The 25,370-nt window shown below is 39.6% G+C and overlaps 1 protein-coding gene across 3 annotated transcripts in view; it reads left to right on the top strand.

Moving 5' to 3' along the window:
* The window catches only part of CUL1 (cullin 1), an 89,594-nt gene that overhangs the window by 16,012 nt on the left and 48,212 nt on the right, over positions 1–25,370 (top strand). For all 3 annotated transcript variants that reach the window (XM_084896508.1, XM_084896507.1, XM_084896506.1), the window contains exon 2: positions 11,730–12,029. In XM_084896508.1, coding sequence (XP_084752634.1) covers positions 11,890–12,029 — 140 coding nt within the window. In that variant the 5' untranslated portion in view covers positions 11,730–11,889. The remainder of the gene's footprint in view (positions 1–11,729; positions 12,030–25,370) is intronic.

Below are 25,370 nucleotides of genomic sequence, written 5' to 3'. Positions count from 1 at the left end.
CCTTTAAATTACCACTTGTTCCGATTGATGGCACACACACTTTCTGAGCAGCACTTCAAAATGTACAAAGAAGTGGAAAATTGGGTCTCTGAATGGTTTGCCTCAAAACAAGAAAAGTTCTGTGAGGATGGTATCCACAAATTACCTGAAAGATGGGGGAAATGTGTAGCTAGCGATAGACATTACTTTGAATAAAGCACTTTTAAAAATATATATATATTTTTAATTGATTTCAGAGGGAAAAGGAGAGAAGAGAAGAGAAACATCAATGATGAGAATAATTGATTGGCTGCCTCCTACATGCCCCCTAATGGGGATCGAGCCCACAACCTAAGCATGTGCCCTTGATCAGAATCGAACCCGAGACCCTTCAGTCCACAGGCCAAAGCTCTATCCACGGAGACAAACCAGCTAGGGCTGAATAAAGCACTTTTGATCTTTCTTAAAATTACCATGTTTTCTTTGATCACAAAATCCACATTATTAGCCGGTACACCTGGTATTATTGCTCTACATCTTCACCAGCATTTGGTATTATCAGTGTGCTTATATTTGCCATCAGTGTCTCTTTGGTAAAGTCTTTGGCCCATTTTATTGTTGTTAATCCTTACCTGGGGATTTCCCGCTGCCCCTCCCCCCCCTCCATTTTAGAGAGAGTGGAAAGAGAGAGAAACATGGATGTGTGAGAGAGACATCAATTAGTTGCCTCCTACACTCGCCCTGCCTGGCTTGGGGATGGAACCTTGGGGATTTCCTTGATGGGAATCGAACCCTAGACCCTTTGATGCTCTAAGTGGTGAACCACACAGGCCAAGGTGGCCATTTAAAAAAAAAAAAAAAAATATATATATATATATATATATATATATATATATGTATGTATGTATGTATTTTTTTTTCCCCTTGTCATCATTTATCCCCTCTATGCCCTCTTGCGCCCCCCCCCCCTTTTTTTAATGAGTGGTTTTCTTACAGAGTTTTAAGAGTTCTTTCTATATTTTGGCTAATAGTCCTTTATCAAATGTGTCTTTTGTAAATATTTTCTCCACCTCTGTGACTTGTCTTACTATTTTCTTCACATTGTCTTTCATAGAACAAGTTTCTAATTGTAACGAAGTCCATTTTATCAATGATTTCTTTCATGGACCCTGCATGTTTTATCTAAAAAGCCCTCGCCAGCCGAAACCGGTTTGGCTCAGTGGTAGAGGTCCCAGGTTCGATTCTGGTCAAGGGCATGTACATTGGTTGCGGGCACATCCCCGGTAGGGGGTATGCAAGAGGCAGCTGGTCGATGTTTCTCTCTCATTGACGTTTCTAGCTCTCTATCTCTCTCCCTTCCTTTCTGTAAAAAATCAATAAAATATATTTAAAAATAAGTAAATAAAAAGCCCTTGCCATCCTTGAGGTCATCTAGGTTTTCTTTTGTGTTGTCTTACAGGAGTTGTATAGGTTTGCTCCACTTTTATTTTTAAGGAAGATTTTTTAAATGTTATGTGAAGAATGTTCAGCATATGAAAATTGTCTTTGCTTTAATGGATTTTCATCATTTTCTGACTAAAATTAGGTGAATTGGATGGGTCTTTAAGTATTATCTCCTACTACCCCATTTTTTGTAAGAGGAATAAAGAGAGCTATCATTTGGAGAATTCCTGTTATGTACCAGGCATAGAACCAGGCCTTTTTACTTGTAATATCTTATTTTAATCTTTACAACTCTGAGAAGTTGGTATTTAAAATGAGTTAACAGGCCGAAACCGGTTTGGCTCAATGGATAGAGCATCGGCCTGCGGACTCAAGGGTCCCGGGTTCGATTCAGGTCAAGGGCATGTACCCCTCTAAGAATCAATAAGCATGAAGTACTGACACATGTTACAGCATAGGCCCTCTAAAACATTACACTAGTGATAGCCAGATGCAAAGATCACATATTACATGATTCCATTTATTATATGAAGTCCACAGAGCAGGCAGACTATAGAGACAGGAAGTATATTAGTGCTAGGCTGGAATAGAAATGGAAAGTGAATACAAACAGGCACAAGGATCTTCTGTGAGAGATCCATGTGAGAGAGAACATTGGTTGCCTTCTGTACGTGGCCCTGGCCTGACCGGGGATCATACCTGCAATCAAACAACTGAGCCCCACCAGCCAGGGCAGTACTTCATTTTTCATTGTCAAATAGTATTCTTTTTTAAAATATATATATATATATATATATATATATATATATATATATATATATATATATATATTTATTTATTGATTTCAGAGAGAAAGAGATAGAAACATCAATGAAGAGAGAGAATCATTGATCGGCTGCCTCCTGCACAACCCCCACTGGGGATCAAGCCCACAACCTGGGCATGTGCTCCTGATTGGAATTGAACTTGGGACCCTTTAGTTTGCAAGCTGACGCTCTAGCCACTGAGCAAAACCATCCAGGGCCAAATAGTATTCTTTTGTAGGACTTTGTGACATTTTGCTAATCTATTCACCCACTAATGGACATTTGGGTTCCACTTTGGGCTATTATAAATATGGTGCTGTGCACATACAGGTCTTTGGGTGGACATATGTTTTGTTTGGAAGGGTAGACATGTCATAATGGAATTGATGGATCATGTGATAAATTTATGTTAACTGAAGGTGGTCTTTTAATACCCCAAATGTTTAATTATTAACTTTGAGAAAAGATATAAACAAAGCAATTTGAAGAATTCCGATACATTCAGGTCTTTGGAATCTGACTTGGTTGTTTGAGAAATAGTAGAATCCATTTTCAATTTAATCAGTGTTTCTGTTGCTCTTCTTTATGGACATGATTTAAAGATTTTGAATGATTTTAAGTAGAGACAAACTCAGCTCTTATCTCTGGAAAGCCATCTGTTAAGATATTAATTGGAATTTTTTTATACTTGCCATCTGTAATTGTTTGAACTTCATTATAATCTTTTGTATAGGGATGGAATGATATATTTAAATTTTACAAGTAAGTATAATTTCTACAAGCCTTGAATTTTCATAATGAAGTGCCATAGGCTTATCAAAGGTAGCAGATGACCTCCTGGTAGATGTGCAATAGAACGAACCCTCATTATTGAAGCACAACCAAGTGGGCTCCATAATACAGTTTCTTAAGTTTAGATTCCTTCTTATTAAAAGAATGAAATTTGCCCAACAAGTGTGGCTCAGTGGTTGAGTGTTGATCTATGAATCAGGAATCACGGTTTGATTCCTAGTCAGGGCTCGATTCCAGGTTGTGGGCTCGATCCCCACTGGGAGGGTGTACAGGAGGCAGCCAATCAATGATTCTTTCTAATCATTGGTGTTTCTGTCTCCTTCTCTCTTCTCCCTTCTCTGAAATCAATAAAAATATTTTTAAGTGAAATATAAAAAGTATTATTCAAATATTAATTAATGAATATTCAAATAAAGTAGAAAGCTTTAAGTAGTTTGGGAATGTAAGTATAAATAAACTTCCAGTTCATGAATTTGCTGGCTCTCCGTTGACCTGTTGATTTGCAGTCATTTGGACTTGTCATTAAATAGTTATGTCCTGAATCTTTCGAATGTCTTTGTTGTAATTGCAAATTCAAGAGGAAGTCTTGGTAGCTAGCTCCTTTTAAGGCAGCACAGCTTCACCTTCTGTGGAAACAGCTTGTGATGGGGAGTGGTTGATGGCAAGAACAAAGCTTTAGAATCCAAATACTTGGGTCTGGGTCTGAATCCCTACCAGGTATTAGTAGAGTGTTGTTGGACAAATGATTTAATATCTCTGAGCCAGAGTTTCCTCATTTGTAAGAAGTAGATAATACCATACAGATAATATGGTTATTGTACCAGTAAGTGTTCAATGAGACAAAGTATTAAAGCCCCTATTGTCACAGAGTCTAGCATTCTAACCTCCAGTAAATATTCTACCGTTCCTTACAGAGTTAGTAAACTGACATGAAGCAAGCAGTTTTATTTGATGGATACTGCCTAGGGGTGGACATGGGTGTGGGGAGAATATAAAGTGGTTATGGATTCTATTCATTTAATAGAATGAATAGCTATTTGTGTTTTAGAAATTAACCTGGCAATCAACCTAACTCAAGCAGCTAGAGTGTTTTTTGAGAAACCTTGTTTCTTGCATTCCTGTTACAATTCCGATTTGAATGGTCTTAACACTCCTCAGAATTGGCTTCTGCAACAGCATTTGCTCGGTGTGTTTGGTCTTAATTTATAGAAATGGGAATAAATATCAGGACTGCGTTAATAGGCAAAACTGGTATGTGGATTTTTTGAGTATTTAAAGTGAAATTGAGAAGGGGTTACAATTCTCTTATTACTTAAATTTATGTGTTCTTCCCCTGCAGTAGAAATGTAGTTAGGTTCATTAAAGTCTTAGGAATTTATATTCCTGTCTGTTTTGTGTCATGGGAATAATATAATACATGAGGAGGATACACAGAGTTTACTTGGTTAGGCATGTGGTGAGAAATGCTTTGGCCCATAGTCCTATCCAAGGATCCCCGGCCCAGTCTTGTAAAGCCGCGTCCATCCTCCTCCTGGCATTAGAGGCTTAAATCCCCTTGTCTCATCCCATGGTCATCTCTCTATTTTCTAAACCAGCACCATATAGTTGCTTGTCATCCTCTGATCAAAACCCTTACCCCACCCCTTCTTTCCCCACCTTAGTTCTTTAGGGAGCTTTCTCAAGTCCTCTTCTTTCAACCTCCAGGCTCTTCCTCAAAGACTCCTTAAAGCCAAGGTGTGGCTCTTCATATTCTCCCATATCCCACAAGCCTCCTGGTTGAAGGTGGGCCTGTGCACTCTGATGTTTGCAGCCATGGACAGGCTCATTGGAGGCTCTGCTCATTTCCCTCCCTGTGGTCTGCTCACCACCATATTTCAGAAATTAAGTGGACATTGACACCCAGCTCAGTCTTCATCTCCACTTTCAGCACCCATTATCTGAGTGGACTTGGCTTCAGCATGGACAGTCCTCCCAGGGCCTTGACCTCTTGCTGCTCCTTGAACTCCATTCTGTCTCTAGACGACCCAGCCTGCACCACTTCCAGAGTCAACAATCACACTTCTAACCACATCCACCTCTCCTTTATTCCTTGCTCTTTCTTGAGACAGAGATCCCCCCTCTAACTTTCTTCACTTCTTCATGGCCAAGGCTCTTAAAGATAAGTTTTTAAGCATTTTGGTCCCTTCCAGCCGATTCCAGTTTCATTTCTGCCCTTAAAACCACAGTGAAACTGTCCTTGCTGAGGTCATCAGTGACTTACATGAAACGAAAGCCAGAAGCTACATTTCAGAAATCGTCATGATGATGAAAGTAATACCTAGCATTTATGAAATCCTATGCTGATTTATGTAATCCTGACTCCCAGAGGAATTAAGCAATTTACCTAAGATCATACAAAAAGTAATGGCAGTGACCATTGTTAGGTCCATCCAACTACGGCCTTTTCTTCCCCAAGTCTCCAGGATAGGTGCGGAGAAGGCTCTCGCTGTTTTGGGCTTTAATTTTGCAAATACAGATTTTATGGGTTCCCTCATCAAGCCAGTTTCTAAGTGTTCCTTGGGACTCACTTTGGGCCCATCTTTCTATAATGTCTCTGATTCACTCTGGTTCCAGATTCAAATAGTGCCTGTCAGAGATGAACTTGCACAGCCCAGCTTCCTGGATGGTTCCAATCACATGTGCAGAGGTAGACCACCTCCTACCAATCTATCCCTCCTCTGTGTTCTGTCCTAGGAGATGGTCCCATAGTCCTTTCTATCTTAGCTTTATGTAAGTGTTCCTCATCCCATTCAAGTCAGCAAGAAAGAACTGCTTCTATGGCTATTTGTTGCAGTGTGACTTCCAGCTGTTAAAAAGTAGACCCCCAGAAGCTCTTTAGCTCTTTGATGAACAATAGGATATTACATAGCTCACTAAAATAGTAAGGTGTATTTCATTAAGTGAAGTGAGAATTATCTCGTTATAAAGTGACAAAAGTTGCAGAACAGTGTGTGGTTGATCGCAAGAGTTAGGGATCAATACAGATTTATCTTTTTTCTTTTAATATGTTTTTTCTTGGAAACAGGGTTTTCTTAAAAAACCAGTCCTGAGATATGTTTAAGAAAAATACTCTACAATCAAGTCAATTTAAGAGGGAGATGCCTTATAATGGTTTTCTGACAGAAATTTATAAAATATGTTCACTGATTAAGTCCTCTGAAGTCTTATAGCAAACAAAATAAAATATTTAACTTTATTAAAGCTAGCATTTTCCAAACTCCCTTTATGTTCTATTTAGATTATGTCCAATTAATGTTTAGTACAAGATTAACAATGCTCTTTTGAAACAGTCATTTCATTGCTAATGAAACTCTAAATTACTGATATCAGAAAGGATATATTTTTCAGAATTCTTAGTAGTTCATATATCTACTCGAATGAAGTTTATACTGTTAATTTTGAGAAACAGACTGATTATCGCACAGTTTGAATTGTTTGAAAGCAGTTTAATATTGATTATGTTGGCTTTCATGACCCTTTGAAACAATAAGATTTTTCCTAGAGACAAGTTTTTAAACATACAGCTTTTCTTCTCCATTAGACCTGCTTAGTACTTTGACTTTTGCTGCTCCATTATCTTACTTTCTTAGGGAGAGGTGAAGGTGAAGGGTAATTGTGTGTGTGTGTGTGCATGCATGTGAGATAATTTATTCAGGCTTAATGGCCAGTGGCTGGTGTAAAAAGGTACTGCTGGATCTACCCCTGGTTCCTGTACTTGGTTAGTTGCATTTTGTGCCTCAGTTTCCTGTGCTTCCAAGTAGCAAATAATACAAATTCTGTGTCAGAAAACTTCAGTATTCCTTATTGGGTGCCTGTGACCATAGTACATGCACCCTGGAATGCCAAGGTCTATATACTTTTGAAAACTGCCTAATTACCTGGGTATATATATTTTGTTTAGTTTTTGTTTTTAACATCTATTGGCTTTTTGGCCCACCTAAGTCTTTTGGCTAATGAGATGTGATTTCTTAGAAAAATATTTTTACCCTTTTCTTAAAAAAAAAAAAAACAACATTAGAAAGAACCTCTTTGACTTTTCATGAAGTCTGCATAAGATTCTTGACGGTTTTGTGGTGTCCCAGTTATGAGATTAAGGATTTATAGTTTGTAAAGTGTATTTCTGAAAATCAACATTGACTAGTCTTTTGGGGGCACACCTATTTTATATTTTATTACTCCAATCAGTTTACAGTCAGATATTTGCAGCGTTCTTCGTTTTTAAAATATGTCAGGCTTTAAAAAAAAATTAGCTTTCTTAAATATTAAACTGCTAGAGGCCCATGGAATACCTCAGTCTGGCCTGTGGGCTTGGGCCAAAACCGGCTCTCTGACATCCCCAGAAGGGTCCCAGGTTTCGAGAAGGCACAGGCCAGGCTGAAGGACCCACCGATACCCTATTGGGGCCTGGGAGGGACGTGAGAGGTTGGCCAGCCGGGGAGAGACCATGAGAGGGCTCCAGGGTATGTCCGGCTTGTCTCACTCTGTCCCCATCGGCTGGACCCCAGCAGCAAGCTAACCTACCAGTTGGAATGTCTTGGTCAGTGCACGTCATAGTGAGCTGTTGGGAGGCTTAGCATATCATTAAGGCTTAGCATATCGTTAGCATATTGCCCTTTGATTGAATGGACAACCAGTCAGCATATTAGGCTTTTATTATATAGGATTGTACATGTCCAGGGCCCACCACAGTGCCTGGTACTTATAGTTCCCTGCTAAATATCTGCCAAGTAAGTAACATTGGTCACTAAATTTCTGTAACTCTCATAAGTCTGCTTAAACACTGTGTTAAAATATGTATACATTTGTGATGATCAGGATAACATAAAACATTAATAATTGAAACTAAGAAATAAATTTATAGTCTTAAAATTTGGTATGTGAAAGAAAAAATGTAGAAGAAACAAAGTAGGATTTTGTAGAGATTCTAAAGGGGGATTTGGGACAAGTTCAGGTGCTCAGTGGCACTGGAATTTTCATTATTTCCAAATCCTTTAAAAACATTCTATTTTCATGATCTTTGTGCTACAGTTTGTGTAATCTATTTTGCTACTCAGGTATCCTTAATTTGAATGTAAGCAAATATGTCAGTGTTTTCGTTTGTTACTTATAGTGTTTTATCTTATTCAAAAATCTTTTCCAATCTTGGCACTAAAACTACCCTTTCTTATTTTCCTCTAAGCCTTTTAATACTTTTATCGGATGTCTATTGCTGTATAACAAAGTCACCACAAACTTAATGGCTTAAAACAACACACATTGATTATCTCAGAGTTCCTATGGGTATGAATCCACGTGTTAACTGGGTCCTGTGCACAGTCTTTCATAAGGCTGCCATCAGGTTGCTGGCTGGCACTAAGATTTCATCTGACACTCACCTAGAGAAGCATCTGCTTCCCAGCTCTGTGGTTATTGGCAAGATTCAGTTCCTTGTGGGTTCTTGGACTAAAAGCCTTCATTCTTTTGGCTGAAGACCCCCCTCAGTTATAACCATACGGACTTCTCCATATGGCAGTTTACTTCATGAAAGCCAGGATAGGAGCGAATCAGTAGAAAAACTACTAACACTAGCTCAATTGGAAGTGACACCTAATCAGCTAACCTTAGAAGCAAGTCACAGGACCTTACAGCTAAGGGATTACATGAGATCACGAATATCACATGGGGGGTCATTTTTTAGTCTATCTGCCATAGATTTTTGTCTTTTAATATTTCAGGATATAATCTGCTTTATATTGTTGTGTTGATTCTGGCTTTTTTTTCTCCCCTGTATGAGTAAACCTGTTATCCTAGACTGAAAAGATTGAAACTCCTTTCTTCCCCCCTACCTTTCATGCTATTGCTACAACATGTCAGGTCTTCTATTTTATCTGAGTCTTATTTCTGCTCTCTGTTCCACTGGCAAATTTAACAATGCCACTGATAATGCTATACTATCTTAATTACTATAGTCATTTTGATAGTCTTGAAATCTGGCAAGGTGTCTTTTTATTTTCTTTTTCCTTATTATGTCTTAGATTTTCTTAAGCCTTTGTTCTTAAATGTGCATTTTAAACTTAGTTTGCACAGTTTCTCAAAGCTAACAAGTGAAGAAGAATACATGTTAATTGTAAATGTGTTAAATCAATTTTGGGAGAATTGACCTCTTTACATTAATTAATCCCTGTTCATGAGCATGGTATGTCTCTCCTTCTATATAATATTGTACTTTGGTAGATGTCTCTGAGCACTTTATATTGTTATTACAGTAGATGACATTTATTTTTAATTATATATTCTAACTGTTGTGAGTTATATAGAAAATACAATTGATTTTTGTGTATCTTATTCATTCATCTTACTAATTTAATAATTGACCTGTAAATTCTTTTGAAATACATGGTTTTACAACTGTAAAAATAAAACATATTCTTTAATTTATTTATGCAAACCATTGATTGAGCTTAGTATTGGCCTCTGAACTAGATTCTCAAGTTACTGTGGTGAACGGGAGAGAACGGCACCTGTGCCTGGGACCCTTCTTACCAGGGAAGTGAGACTGACACATAGAATCATGACCTTGAATAATAGTTAAGAAGGGAAAGTCCTGTGAAGTGGGCAAACCTGACCTGGCTGGGAGCTCCCTAGTGAGTCTGACCTTGTTGGAAGTGTAGCTGGAAAAGAACTTGATGAAGAGGGAGAAGAACTTTCCAGGCAGAAACAGCTGCAAATTAAAAGATCCTCGGAGTGGGGGAGAGACCAGAGTGCCCAATAAAGGAAGGAGTCTGTGCTTTACCGAGGGGATGAGGAGAGTTCGGTAAGAGATAAGTGAAGAAGTAGAAAAGATCTGATGGTGCTGCAATAAGGATTTCTCTGCTTCCAGCTACTTTGCCCTCTCCTGCCCCTTGTTGGTCTCAGGATAACAATAATCAGATCTGCAGTTTTAGACTCAGCTGCTATATGAGGAATACTTGGGGAAGTGAAGGTTTCTGATTTGTTGGATACATGGAGTTGCCACTTAATAAGGTGCAACATTGTGGAGCATAGAATCTGGGGCCAGAGCCTGAGTTCAACTGTAGACCTGTTGGTCTTGAGACATCAGCAGATGTTACTGAGGCAGTTGGATAGAGACAGACCTGGAGTTCAGAGAAATCTGGGCTGGAGAATTTAAGTGGAATTTCCATTTAGGGGACAATTAAGTGCAATTACCGTTTGTTAAATGTTTTATATGCATTAACTTAAACTTCACAAACTATTTAGGAAAATGATTTGCCCCACTTTGCAGACTAGGAAATGGCAACTTGGAGAAGTGAGAAGTTAAGTTACCCAAGACCACATACCTAGCAGGTGTGGAGCTGAGTTTCAAATCCAGGTCTCAATTCAGAGTACATTGTAAATTTTGCTCAGCCTTGTCAAATTGCCTTCAACTAACTTGTGAGAGTGATTATATATATATATATATATATATATATATATATATATATATGCTATTTGTGTTTCTCTTTTCCTTTGTTGTTGTTTTTTTTCCTTTGAGTTTCTCTATTTTTTTCACGGGTTAAGAAATATAGTTGAAGTTTGGTACTTTTACAATAGAAGACAAAAAAAAAAAAAAAAAAGGCAAAGTGCTAGTTGTCCCTATGCAAGTTTTACTCAGCTTTTTTCTGTGACATATTTCTTTTCTTTTTTAAATGTTTGTTGTTGAGAATATTACAGATGTCCCTTCTTCTCGTCCCCATTGCCCCGCTCTGCCTGGGTCTCGGCCCGCCCTAGGCTTTCACCACCCTATTGTCTATGTTCATTGGTAATGCATATATACACATAAGTCCTTTGGTTAATCTCCCTTCCCTCTTCCCTCTGAGATTCATCAATCTGTTCCATGTTTCCATGCCTCTGGTTCTATTTTGTTAATCAGTTTATTTTGTTAACTAGATTCCTTATTCATTTATTTTGATTATTAGATTTAATTGTTGATAGATATATATTGCCATTTGATTGTTCATATTTTTTTCTTTTTTCTCTCCTTCCTCCTCCTCTTAAAGAATACCCTTCAACATTTCATGTGCTATTGATTTGGTGGTGATGAACTTCTTTAGTTTTTCTTGTCTGTGAAGCTCTTTTTCTGACCTTCAATTCTAAATGATAGCTTTGCTGGGTAGAGTAATCTTGGTTGTAGGTCCTTGCTATTCATCACTTTGAATATTTCTTGCCACTCCCTTCTGGCCTGCATAGTTTCTTTTGAGAAATTAGCTGACTATTCTTTTGGCACGCCCTCACTTTTCTCTTGCTGCTTTTAAGATTATCACTTTGTCTTTAATCCTTATTTTACTTATGATGTGTCTTGATGTGGGCCTCTTTGGGTTCATATTGTTTGGGACTCTCAGTGCTTCCTGGACTTAGAAGTCTGTTTCTTTCACCAGGTAGGGGAAGTTTTCTGTCATTTTCTCAAGTAAGTTTTCGATTTCTAGTTTCCTTTCTTCTCCTTCTGGCCACCCCATGATATGAATGTTGGTAAAAATAGGCATATTTCTATGCACATGTATAATAGAAGTTATTCCACATACAAAGGTAAATAATATCTGGATTACCATAGTGCCTGCTAATGCTTACAGACTATTTCTGTTAGTGAGTGAGTATTTGAATACCTCCCTGGGGTATTGAAAAATAATTAATTAATTCTTTTTATTTCTTCTTCAGGTTTGCCTGTGATGAGATTTCATTCTCTACAGTTAAAGGACATCCTTTCTGAGCTCTGTGAATAAATTTGGAATGATACCGTATATTTTCATCTAATGGAGGATTAGCTGTACTTTGAATAAGGATTGCTGTACTGGACAACTTCAGAATATTACTCACAATGTCATCGAACAGGAGTCAGAATCCCCATGGACTGAAGCAGATTGGCCTTGACCAGATCTGGGACGACCTCAGAGCAGGAATCCAGCAGGTGTATACCAGACAGAGTATGGCAAAATCCAGATACATGGAGCTCTACACGTATCCTGCCACCTGCATTGAGAGCTATTTGCTTAGAAGCCTGTTTACTAATATGATCTGAGAATTATTAGAAATTTGACATGTTTTCTGTTCCATTTCGACCTATGATATAATCATGAGTTCATTTTTAGCTTTAAATTTAACTCAAGTCTTTTGAACAGAGGTAATATTGGCTGGTTGGTAGCCTAAAGCTGGCTGTTCAGTACAGTGGCTACAAGCTACACCTGGCTATATTTCAAGTCATTTAAATTATGTAATTAAAAATTTAGTTTTGCCCAAACCGATTAGGTTTGGCTCAGTGAATAGAGCGTTGGCCTGCAAACTGCAGGGTCCCAGGTTCGATTCCAGTCAAGGGCATGTACCTTGGTTGCAGGCACATCCCCAGTAGGGGGTGTGCAGGAGGCAGCTGAGCAGTGTTTCTCTCTCGTTGATGTTTCTAACTCTATCCCTCTCTCTCCCTCTGTAAAAAATCAATAAAATATATATTTTTTTAAATAAAAATAATTAAAAAATCAGTAACATATATATTTTTAAGTTTAGTTTTTATGTAGTAGTAGCATTTTTAAAAATGTTCTTATTGATTTTAGAGAGAGGGATAGAGAAACAGAAGCATCAGTGAGAGAGAGGTGACATAGAAACATTGATCTACTATCTCTTGCACAACCCTCCATGGGAATCAAGTCTACAACCTGGGCATGTGCCCTGACCAGGAAGGAAACCAGTGACCTCTTGGTTGATGTTCAACCATGGAGCCACACTGGCCGGGTGCAGTAGCTGTATTTCAAGTGCTCTGTAGATAGATAGTAGACTACTTCCCTCATGGCAGAAAGTTTTGTTGGACAGTGCTGGGGGAAGGGAGGAGAGGGGAGTGGGTGGTTTCCATGTTACTTGTGGTTGCCTTCTTGCTATAGATGGAGCATTGTTGGATAGTTGCATCAGAAATTGTCTGGTCCACAAAGCTGACAACATTTACTCTCTGGCTAAGAAGTATTTCACTCACTCATTCCGCAGTGCCGTATGCTATGGAGATTATGTGGAGGGGGGTGTAAAAGATGTAGCTCCCATTCTCCACTATATATTAAAGGATAGATTATTTTACTTGTCATCTCTTGATGACAAGTAAAGTAAAAGAAATTGAAACATAAGTTAACTTACTAGAGTGCAGATTGCTACTGATTTGCTGGTTCTAGGAGTTTAAAGTTTCTAGTGTAATGGATATTTAATTTTGTCATTAATATGTATCAATGATTATCAAACTTTGTTACATGATATTCCAGGATACCCACAACTCTGCTAATATTTTAGAATCTAAAAAATTTTTATATTAATTTAAATAGGTACAAAACTATATGTTTCTCTCTAAATTTAAATTTTATTATAGGTGTGTACACTCATGTGTATATGCATACACTTCTGTAGAATATTTTTTAAATATAACAACTTTATTGAGTATCATTTACATACTATAAAATTCACCCTTTTTAAAAAGTGTACAATGCAGCGGTGTTTAGTATATTCATAGTTGTGCTACCATAAACATTTTCTAATTTTGAACATTTTATCACCCCCAAAAGAAACTGTGTACCCATTAACAGTCATCTCCATTCTCTCCTTCCCCAGCCTCTGGCAACCCCTGATCTACTTTCTGTCTCTAAGAATTTGCCTATTCTGGATGCTTCGTGTAAATGGAATCACACAGGATGTGGCTTTTCATGACTGGCTTAATTCACTCAGGGTAATAACATTTCCAGGCTCGTCCTTTTTGTAGCAGGGTTGGTGCTTCATTTGTTCTAATGGCTAAATTGTGTGAATATGACGCATGTTGTTTTCCATTCATCGGTGAGGGATATCTGGTCGTGTCCCTCTGGGCAGTGAGGAACAATGTGGCTATTAGGAATATTGCATGAATTTTTGTGTGCACCTGTATTTTCATTTTTCTTGGGTACATACATACGTAGGAGTGGGATTGCTAGATCATATAATACAGAGAACATTTTTAAGCAGGATAGAATCTTTGCAAATGAGAAGATATTATTTCACTCAAGAGGGTTGTGGCTTTCTGGGTATGACAGTTTTTTGTGTGTGGGCCTTTTTTTTGTTTGTTTTTTTTGTTTGTTTGTTTGTTTTTGTAGTACAGCTGAAGATGTGATTCCAGAGATGAGACAAGGCACTTGGTTGGATTTCTGGCTTGTAAAACAAACAAACAAAATGGGAGTATTAATGTGGAGATCAAGGAATTTTTATTGTCTCTGGGGAATTTCTTAATGTGTAATTTTTTACTAAATCAGATTGGTCTTTTACCCAATAAGATGTTTTGCTCTTAGAATTCTCTTTAAGAAAGTAGAAACTTTGTTTACTTGCAGCAATTACTTAATTCTTTTACTCTAAAAGTAATTATAATTTGTAGTTCTGATAACTATAATTTTATTTATTTACTTTTCATTTTTTAAAGGTATTATATGTGTACATACCTTACAATTGCCTCCCCCATAACTATAATTTTAAATATTTTAGGAATGATGCTCTTAAATTGAGTGCTTTTTTTTTTTTTTTTTTTTTTTTTTTTTTTTTTTTTTGCCTTCTTCCTGTTTGGTTTAAGACAATAACAGTTACATAAATCAAGAGTAGAGAATCTAACTTTAAATCTTAAGATATTATTTATGAAATCATAGCCACAGTTTGAATCCTGTGTGTCAGGCATTGTGCTAGGGACCATCTACATCTTATTTAAGGCTTAAACCACCCAGGAAAGTTGGTGTAGTAGCCCTTGGTGTGAGAAATCTGGTCTCCAAAACCTCAAGTAACTCACCTAATTGTTGTAACAACTACTGATAAATGATGATGCCAGAACTAAAATTCTCAGTAGTCTAAATGTAGAAACTGCCTTTTATCTCCTATATGCCTCAGGATTTGTATTTGGATGCATCACATTTATGAAAATGTTTTTCTGTATTTTCCTTATGAAGTTCCAAAGAAGGGTGTTTTGATCAACTCTTTATTTTTTTTTTAATTTTTTTATTGATTTCAGAGAGGAAGGGAGAGGGAGAAAGAGATAAAAACATCAATGATGATACAAAATCATTGATCAGCTGCCTCCTGTCTCCTGCATTCCCCACACTGGAGATAAAGCCTGTAACCGGGGCATGTTATTCCTTACTGGGAATTGAACTGTGACCTCCTGGTTCATAGGTCGACATTCAACCACTGAGCCACATCGACCAGGCTGATCAACTCTTAATATATTAACTTGTAGGATACAGATGAAATAGTTGAATGTCTACTTGTATTTATTAATTTGATTATTGAAATCCTAGGATTGAACTACTTTCACCTGCATTTTTAGTATTAGTGTTATTGTCATAAATAGAACTTTGAGTCATCTGATACATTTTTCAAGAGCACATCTTAACTTTCATTAAAGTCATTTTAATATATATAGTACTTCCTGAGATTATTTGTTGCTATGACTGCAGTTTTATCCCAGCTCCGTTTGCATAACAGTTTTGTTTTTTAAGTTATTTTCTTCCAGGGGTATATTCAGTCTCCCACAGACACACTTAACTGTAGCGCTCTTTAAAATACTTTACAATAGGCTGGTTTACAGTGACATCTGACACATGGGATTGTGAGGTTAAGTTTCAGGTTAAGAGGCACTTTTGGTCCTGGGAAGAAGGAGCAGACTGCACCTCACTGTTCTGGGCTTACTCTTGAAAGGGTGAAGAACTTTATTGAGCAAGAGTGGGTTGGAAAACTGGTAGATTAGATTAGGACAATCTAATAAAGCTAATTTGTTCACTTTTATTTATCCTCGAGATAGGCCTGCCATGTTTTCTAGAGAAAGGAACCTACTTGTAGATGTGAAGTAACATTCTTAGAGCCCTTAGGAACCTGTGGAGTATATGGTTGCTGTAATATGATGATGGGCTGTTACGCAGCATAAAAGGTTTTCTTTTTTTCCAACTCAGGATGGCAAAGGAAAGAGAAGGGAATTAGAGAAAGAAAAGATCTCAGAGCATCTGCAGTCAGAAGAATCTAGTTCCGTTTCCTTTGTTTCCAGCCACTTCACAGAGACTTCATTTTCTACTGAAGTTTCAGCCTTGAACCCTTGCTTCCAACTCTGTCTTGTTGAGCACTTCCATGTGGTTCCAGTATCCTAGGATGTCCCACATGCATATATATAGTTACAATGCAATGAGGATTTTTCTTTCTGCAGTAAAGTACAGGAGCTCTCCTACCCAGTACTCCTAGATAGTAGTACATTTTCTTTTTTTTAAACTTGAAATAGAAAAAAACATTCTTATCAATTTGTGGGCACCGTTATGTGTCCTGTGTTGTGCCTGGCTCAGAGGACAGGCCAAGATCCTGCTAGTGAAACAGGCACTTAGGAAGGGAATGTTATGCAAGGTGACGGTCCCTGTGGCTTAGCCGACAGATCCAGTCTCATCTAGTCTAGGCTTAGGCTGTCTGATTGAAGTTTCTCTTTGTTTTTTGTGAGGCCCCAGGTCTACTTTTCCTCACTTCCAGGTCAAAATCTTTCTTTCTTTTTTTTTTTTCTTTTTCTTTTTCTGCTGTCATTATACACCTCAAACTATCATTTTAGTTTCCCTGGGAATCAATTTAAACTTTCATGTTGAAGTCTTTATTTTTCTGTCTGCGTAAGTTCTCATAAATTTTAGAGTTTCTGTTTTTCTCCCTGTAGTTCTGTGAGCTGAATTAGTTCATTCCATTTTCTTCAAAAGGGCCTATTTTTTCAAAATCTTTTCCTCCAGTTTGGTGAAGGAGAGGTGGAAGGGGGGAGGAGAAGGTCAGTGGGGAGAAAAAAAAGGGACAGCTGCGATACTTTTTTTTTTTTTTAAACATATTTTATTGATTTTTTTACAGAGAGGAAGGGAGAAAGATAGAGAGCCAGAAACATCAATGAGAGAGAGTCATCGATCAGCTGCCTCCTGCACGCCCCCCCACTGGGAACGTGCCCGCAACCAAGGTACATGCCCTTGACTGGAATCGAACCCAGGACCCTTCAGTCCGCAGGTGATGCTCTATCCACTGAGCCAAACCAGTTTTGGCAGCTGCAATACTTTCAACCATAAAGATTCCTTTAAAAATCTTTTCCCCTCCCAATACACTAAGGATCACGTTCAGTGTTCCTAGTAAGTGATGATATCAGCATATTCATAGTTCACATTTAACTTCTGTTCTGTGACACAGCTCGTGGTCCCTGGAGCGGGGCTTGCTTCACCCAGAGTAGACCTGCTGAGCCTTGGCAGCCGCAGCAGGTGCTCTGCAGGAATGATGTGCCAGGACATGCTGGTCCCGCTGGTGCTCTGCACCTGCCCGCTGTGTGCTCATGTTGCAGCTGCTGCTGCCACTCTCAGGTCGGCATGTTTTACACTCCCTGGTTCTTCCGAAGGAGCTGGGGTCCAAAGGGAAGGTTCCAGCTACAGAATTCTCTTCCCTTTATTGAAACTCAAAATTTCAGAAAAACAGGTCAAATAGAAAGAGTAACATTTTGTTCTCACGGTAGATTAGAGATGATCCATGTCCATTTGGAACTAACAATTAGCTTGTATTTATACCCAGAAAGAGGCACTAAAGATTGTAACTGGTTCACAAAAAGAAGAGCAAATTGTCAGTAGGTATATGGGGAAATGGTAACCTCATGATTATTAAGGAAATGAAGAATTAAAAGTTTTAACCTGTCAGGTTGAAAAGTTTTAAAGAAATTATAGGGAGTGTTGGCAGGAGTGGAGGAGCCGAAGCACCTCCGTTCTCAGGTACGAATGTTAGTATCTTTTTGGAGAGAAATTTAGAAATGTAAAGACGTAAAAATGTACCCTGACCCCAGTGATTTTTTTTTTTTAACTTTATCACCCCAAAATAGTTGTATTCAAATTGTATATGCAAGCTATTCAGAATAATAATAGGAAACAGTTGGAAGCAGCTTCTGTCTTTAATAGTAAGAATTTGGTGACCATACGTAACCATTAAAAATATATTGCGTATTCATTGACACGTAATGTTTGCAGTAAGAGAGAAAGCAGGATATAAAGTGGTATGTGTACTGTGAACCCCTGGCACACCCTATTTTGGGGGGTGGGGGGGAATTTTCTACTGCCCTTATTGAACATGGCTATTCATAGTAGTTGGCTTATGGTTTTTAAAAATGATCTGTGCTTTCTAGATTTTCAGTATATAGCATGCATGTAAAAATATACTTGATTAGTTTTTGTTAGTTTACCTTAAGCAAATGAAAATTGTCTCTACCTTTCACTACTGAGTTAGTACTATTAAAGTAGTTTTTAGGATTGAGAAATTATATCTATCCTTGAGAACTCTCAAAATTCATAATTATATTGCACTAGAGGCCCAGTGCATGAGATTTGTGCAGTTGGAGTTGGGAGGGGGGGTACCTCAGCCCGGCCTGCATGTCCTCTCAGGGTCTTGGAGCCCTTGGGGGATGTACGACTGACGGCTTAGGGACTAAGCCATCAGTTGGATATACTTAGTGCTGCTGCGGAAGTAGGAAAGGTTACCACAACAGCCGCTGCACTCACCAGCTGTGAGCCTGACTTCTGCTTGAGCAGCACTCTCCCCCTGTGGAAGCGCACTGACCACCAGGGGCCAGCTCCTATATTGAGCGTTTGCCCCCTAGTGGTCAGTGCATGTCATAGTGCCAATTCTGCATTTTGGTCGATTTGCATATTAGTCTTTTTATTATATAGGACTAGGAGCCCGGTGCACAAATTTCTGCACCTTGAAAGGAACGGTGGGCCATGAGGCTGCGGTGGGCACAGGGGCAGGTCTCAGCCCATCCTCCATGCCTCCACTTGGCCCCTCCTGCTGTGGCCCTCAATCCTCTGTTTGCAGCCCCACTTCTGCCACCACCAGGTGCCGGAAGCAGGTGCGAGCTCACATAGGACCGTGGTGTGTGGGAGCAAAGAATTTTCAGTAACTACCAGAGGCTCGCCTCCATGACGACTGGCACCCTGCCTTGGTCTGGCACCCCTGCTCACCTGTTCCACCATCCCACCACAGCCAACACCCTCCATGTTCTGCGCTCTGCCACCTGCTGTTGACACCCACCATTTGCCACGTGCACCTCTTGGTGGTCAGTACACATCATAGTAACTGGTTTTTGCTTGTTCTGCTGTTCTATTTGCATATTGGCTATTATATAGGACTAGTGGCCCGGTGCACGATATTCGTGCACGCGGCGGGGTGTCCCTCAGCCCGGCCTGCAACCTCTTCAATCTAGGACTGCTGGCTTCTAACTGCTCGCCTGCCTGCCTGAGCACCCCTAACTGCTCCCTGACTGGCTTGATTGCCCCTAACTACTCTCCCTTGGCCTCACACCCAGAACCCAGGATTCCCTCCCTCTGGCTGACCACAGGCACCCAGGACCTGGGCCGGCTTTGCCCAGCCCAGCCACAGTCACAGGGGATGGTGGGCAGGTGGCTTCAGCCAGGTTTCTGGTGCTGGCGCATGGGGTCAGGAGAGGGCGGCTCCTCCGGCTGTGTGTGGCCCAGGATGATGGGGTGGGCAGCTTTTCTGTCTCCCAGGCCACAGCCAGCCGCAGGCGCTGGCTGGTACACTGGTACCGGGACCGCAGGCAGGTGGCTTTGCCTGGGCCCAACTTTATTAGAAAGGATGTGTGGATGGTCATCTGGAAGACGGCTGGTCTAATTAGCATATTACCCTTTTATTTGTATAGATTGTTGCCTCTAGAATTGAGTTTTTGTTTTTTATTAGTATGAATATGGTACTTTCAGCTTTTTTGTGTGATTCATGGTGTATATATTTAGAGCACTTTGAATATTTGTAAATAAATCTTACAGTTAGTTACAAGCATTCTTTGCTTTTGGAATATGCTGTTAGATGCAAACTGATTTGCTTTGTCTTAGAATTCTATCTAACCACAGCCTGGAGAGGACTTAGTTCTTTCATAATTTTGCCAACAGACTGTACTGGCTGGTGATAGGCCTGCTACTCTGGCCACTTTGTAGTGCAAGTCTTTGCAAATGATCTTATTATGAGTTCATTGTTGGAATTTCAACTCTTAGTTCTGTTGAGTAAGAAGTGGCAGTAGAAGATGGTTCTATTCTGTTTAGTTTTGCTTATTTGAATTGATGTTTAAGTCATAGGTCCATAGAGATGGAATATGACTTAAGAATTAATGACTACCTGTAGAGTCACAGAGACATCCAGACCTCCGCTGCCGTACAATAGCCATTGTGTGTCACAGTCAGGTATGTGGCCACACCCACAGCAGGATGGCCTATCTTTTCCTAGTATTTGAGGCAGCAGGGAGGCGTTTGGGAAATGTCTGCAGAAAGATGAGCTTGTGTGGCTTTGCCTGAGACCTTTTTGCATCTGATGTGACCCTTTTTATGGTGACTTGTCCCTACCAATCATGCAAAACGTGTGCCTTGGCAAGTGATTGAGCAGTTCCAGGGTGACGAGCAGGAGCAGACTTGGCTCTTCGCCACAGACTGCCACTTATTGAACCGTCCTGCCTGCCTGTGGGGGGACCTGGGCAGATCCCAAGAGGGTCGAGTGTCTGCTTCCAAAGAGGTATTCCAGGAACCTTCTGAAATAGCCTCAAGTTTTAAAAGTATATTTGTATGTGGGTTTGCCAGACTCTGGCTGCCCTAATATATAACCTGTTAACTGCTGAATGAAGCCTTTATTTTATTGCCTTTTAGATTTTTAGTTTATTTTTACCTCCTTGTGGATTTTCGTTTTCTTATTTCCTCCTAACTTCTATATTTAACCTTTCCTCTGAATCTATTTTGTTTTTGCTTTAAAAGTAATTTTAGGTTGATTATCTTTCTCCTAAGTATTGGTCATATTTATTTTATTTTTATACTCATCATAGAAAGTAAAAAAATGATTACTTAACACATAATTGGGCATGTGTTGGAATGGTGGGTGGTATGGTCTGTGAAGGGACAGAAGGAGCCCCGATTCCTACAGAGTAGCTGGATACTAGAGGCTAGGAATTTCTTGGCTTGGAGAAAGGGCACCAGCAATTCAGGAGTGTGCCCATTTCAGAGTCCTTTAGACATGGATCACTCCCTGCAAGACCATGCACTCAACAGTCATGGTGCTTTCTCTGGCAGCTCACTGAGATCTGCTTTTCTCTTTTCTGATATCGTTTCCCCTCCTAGTGTGGTTGATGCAAAACTGAAGGAAAGCTGGTGTGTTGGCAAAGCCCTGTCTGTCAGGACGGAGCAGGGAGGGGGAGGGGACGGAGGGCTGTGCTGCTTTCCTCAGTGCCATTCTTTTGTAAAAGGTGGTTCACTACCCCCTCAGAAGCATTCCCCTCGTGTTTGTATATAAACTCTGTGTCTACTTCCTCTTAAGAAAACCCCAAGTATCTTTCTCCCAGCCAGCATTTCACACAAGGAGCAGGCTTAGGCTGAAGTCTCCCACAGTTAGAGACAGCTACTACCCCTTTTGTGTGTTGAAACTGTTTACTGGGGGAAAAAAACTGCATGAACTGAAGAGAAGATCCATTGGGGAGCTTTATAATGTAACGTTTGGGTTTTATATAAGTTGTCCTGTTTAAAATACTGCATTGGGAATCCAAAAAGGCACACAGTGCAGGTCCGTAGCCTTTCCATCCATGTTTTACTTACATCTGAGCAGCAGGCATCCTATGGCTGCTCACTTGGGTACTAAAAACGAGTGCTATATGCAGTTTAATCTTTCACACAAACAACTTTCTAATTGTATCTATAAGTAAACATATATCTATAGGGTTTTTGGTGTTTTCTTTTTTGTAGAAACGGTTCCCTGATCATTGATCCTGATAGAGAACTAGGTCTGAAACATTCCTGTGAGTGAACAGATACAGTCTCCTGACCTCATGCCATTTTCAGCTTATATCTAATCACTTGTAACTTTGGTTATGTGGTCCAGAAATAAGTATCTCTGCTAGAGCCAATAGAAAAGTTTATAGTATTTGTACTTTAGTCAGAAATAGGAATTGCCTTAATGGTTGGTCCTCTTACCTGCATGCTGTTAGAAATGTGGAAACCAAAATTACTTTTGGCAGAAAGCTCTCCAAATGTGTAATACATTTATTTCTAATAATTCATAGTTAGGTCAGTTTTTTGTTTGTTTGTTTGTTGTGTGTGTGTGTTTTGTTTTTGTTCCTAAATTTTAGGATTCTGAACTGTATATTACAATTTCTTACCCTATTTTACTTCCCTGTTCTGTGGATATTTATTCTGGTTTATGTTTTCTTCTTTTAATATATTTTCTTGATTTTTTTACAGAGAGGAAGAGAGGGATGGAGAGTTAGAAACATCAATGAGAGAGAAATATCGACCAGCTGCCTCCTGCACACACCCCACTGGGGATGTGCCTGCAACCAAGGCACATGCCCTTGACTGGAATAAAACCTGGGACCTTTCAGTCTGCAGGCCAATGCTCTATCCACTGAACCAAACCCGTTTCACCTGTTTTAGGTATTCTTAAAAGCTATCTCAGACACCTGCTAAGTGAAGATGAGGGATTGTATGTGTGCAAGATGGAGTGTCTATGATGAGGATTGTTGATGGAAGTATCTGATGGGTAGGAAGTATCTGATACTTTCATTGTTAGGAAGTATCTGATGGGTAGCGTGACAGCTGACATTGCAGAGATGCTAAGAGGAGAGAGAAAGGTTTTGATGCTACTATGGTTAGAAAGTTTCATGAACTAGAAGAGTTTGTGAACCTCAGAGGGTGACTGTAGGTAAGAAGAAAAGGAAAGTCTCACAGAGTTTTCCTGGAGGGAGGGAGGTATAGGTGGGAAGCAGTGCTTTCAGAGGACATGCTTTGGTAGCTCGAGTAGCTCTGTAAGAACTAGATGACTTGGGTAGTTTAACTGGCTTGGATAAAGGATGGTGCCATTTTGTTGTGAATCTTTGAAATCAGGTGAATTTGTACTTTTTAAGTCGTAGGTCCATAGAGATGGAATATGACTTGAGAATTAATGACTTCCTATAAACAAATTTTAGGAGGATTAATCTGGAAACGATGGGATTGAAATGGGAAAGAGATCAAAGGCAGGAAGAAAATAACTTGTTTTTAGAAGGAATAATCCCAAGTGTGATGTGTAAAGTGAGCTAAGATAGTGGCCATAGAAATGAAACACAAAAGGAGCAAATTACTGGGCTTCATGTAATTTCTGCTGAAATTTGTGTTTTGACTTTTTCATCTGTGACATTACTAAAATGCTAGTAAAATAATTTTTAGCCTGGCCAGTGTGGCTCAGTGGTTGAGTATAGACCTATGAACCAGGACCTGGTCATGATTCAATTCCAGTCAGAGCATATGCCTGGGTTGTGGGCCTGATCCCCCCCATTGTGGAGTATGCAGGAGGCAATCGGTCAATGCTTCTCTCATCATATCTCTCGCCCACTCCCTTCCTCTCTGAAATCAATAAAAATACATATTTTTAAAAAGAATGAGAGAACAGACATTATAAATAGATAAGAATGCAACAATTTTTGGGAAGCTGAAAAGCTGATGGAGGCACGGCACTCATTACTGGGGCATAGGAAGCCTCGGTTTAGAAGGCACTAAGAGGAGGATGCTAGCAAGACAGCCACTGGACCTGCGGACCGAGAGTCTGGGCTCTGCGGCTCTGGTTGGACAGGAGGTCGAGGTGTGAGACTGGGAGGTGAGTGTTAAATTCAAAATCGTCTGTCTACTCCCAAGCACAGAACACATAGCAGCAAGGCCTACTTCCCAGGCAGAATTGTTGCTTGTATTTAGGGATCAGTTTTAGAAATTTGGGGAAGGAGGCCTGGCAGAGGTTGACAAAAATAGGAACTATCAACAGTGCTTAGGGTAGAAAGTTCACAGTTGATGGGTCTCCAGTTCATAGCAAAATACCGGTGGTGATGCTGGTGACAGAACAGTTCTGGAAAAACTGAAGACCCTGAAAAATAAGCCCATTTATTAACATGGGAAGGTACGGCCGTCAATGGCCAGCTCCCAGATGGAAGAGTCACCCAAAACTGTGGCCCACCATCCCCACTCAGGCCAGTGGCATTTCCAGTGGGTTATTAGCACCTTATCACTTAAGGATTAATACATGTATGGAAGGACAGAATAAACGGGGGGAGGGGGGGAGGAAAATAAAGACACTGATTAAACAGGGTACAAAAATGTTTTAAAAATTATTGTCAGATATGAGAAGATCATTATATTAGGAACAGGACGATAAGAAAACTCACATCTGAAATGGTAACTCAGACTCTAAAAAGAAAAGTAGTAAAAGAAACCGAGAAGTAACCCAGAGACCCAATATATGACTATTAGGAAGGAATTCTAGAGAAAAATGGAGGAGACACTTAAAATGTATAATACTATAGATAATATAAAATAATTCCCTATAACTGAACATGCTAAATTTCAAGTGACAAGATCATTAAGAACAAAAGCACAACCAGGAACAAAGTAATGACATTTCGTGCAGAAAGGATAAATAAAGATACCAGAACCTATGGATTGCAGTAAAGAGAGCAGATTAGTTTTGGGATTAGTATTGTCTAGTAGGCCTGGAGAGCAGCCATCCCACAATGTCGCCACAAGACTGGGAGCTCTGGAAATTGTTGCCAAAATTAAGACCATGGGTGTGATAAGTGAAACTCAGCCTTAAGTTACCAACAGAAATGTGTAGGGTATCAGAAGTTTCAGCATGCTTAGTCTGCCTTCCCATAGCAGCTTCATGGAAAGGAGAGTGTAGCATACTAGTGTGTCCCTTTCATGTAAGGCTGCTTTTATTCAGGATGTTCTTGAGGTTTACCCATGTTACTATAAATATCACTAGGTCTTCCTTTTTATTGCTGAGTAATATTCTGTTTTATTAATATGGCAGGTTTTTAATTCATTCTTTAATGATAGATACTTGCTATTTCCATTTTTAGGTATAATGAACAAAACTATTTTGACATTTGGAGTTGTGTGATAGCTTCACCAACACTTGATGTGTCAGTCCTGTGGTTTTAGCTGTTGTTGTGGGTGCATGATAGTATCTTTAACTTGGGTTTCCCTAGTGATTAATGGTGTTGAGTCCCTTTTCACACGCTAGTTGATTATTTCTATGTCTTTTTTTTAAAGTATTCTAGTCTTGCCAAAACCGGTTTGGCTCAGTGGTAGAGCATGGGTCTGCGGACTGAAAGGTCCCAGGTTCGATTCCGGTCAGGGGCATGTACCTTGGTTGCGGGCATATCCCCAGTAGGGGGTGTGCAAGAGGCAGCTGGTCGATGTTTCTCTCTCATCGACGTTTCTGGCTCTCTATCTCTCTCCCTTCCTCTCTGTGAAAAATCAATAAAATATATTTTAA

Source organism: Pipistrellus hanaki (genome assembly GCF_964339955.1).
Source record: "Pipistrellus hanaki genome assembly, chromosome: 10".
Classification (NCBI taxonomy): Eukaryota; Metazoa; Chordata; class Mammalia; order Chiroptera; family Vespertilionidae; genus Pipistrellus; species Pipistrellus hanaki.
This window is presented reverse-complemented; position numbering and strand designations above follow the sequence as displayed.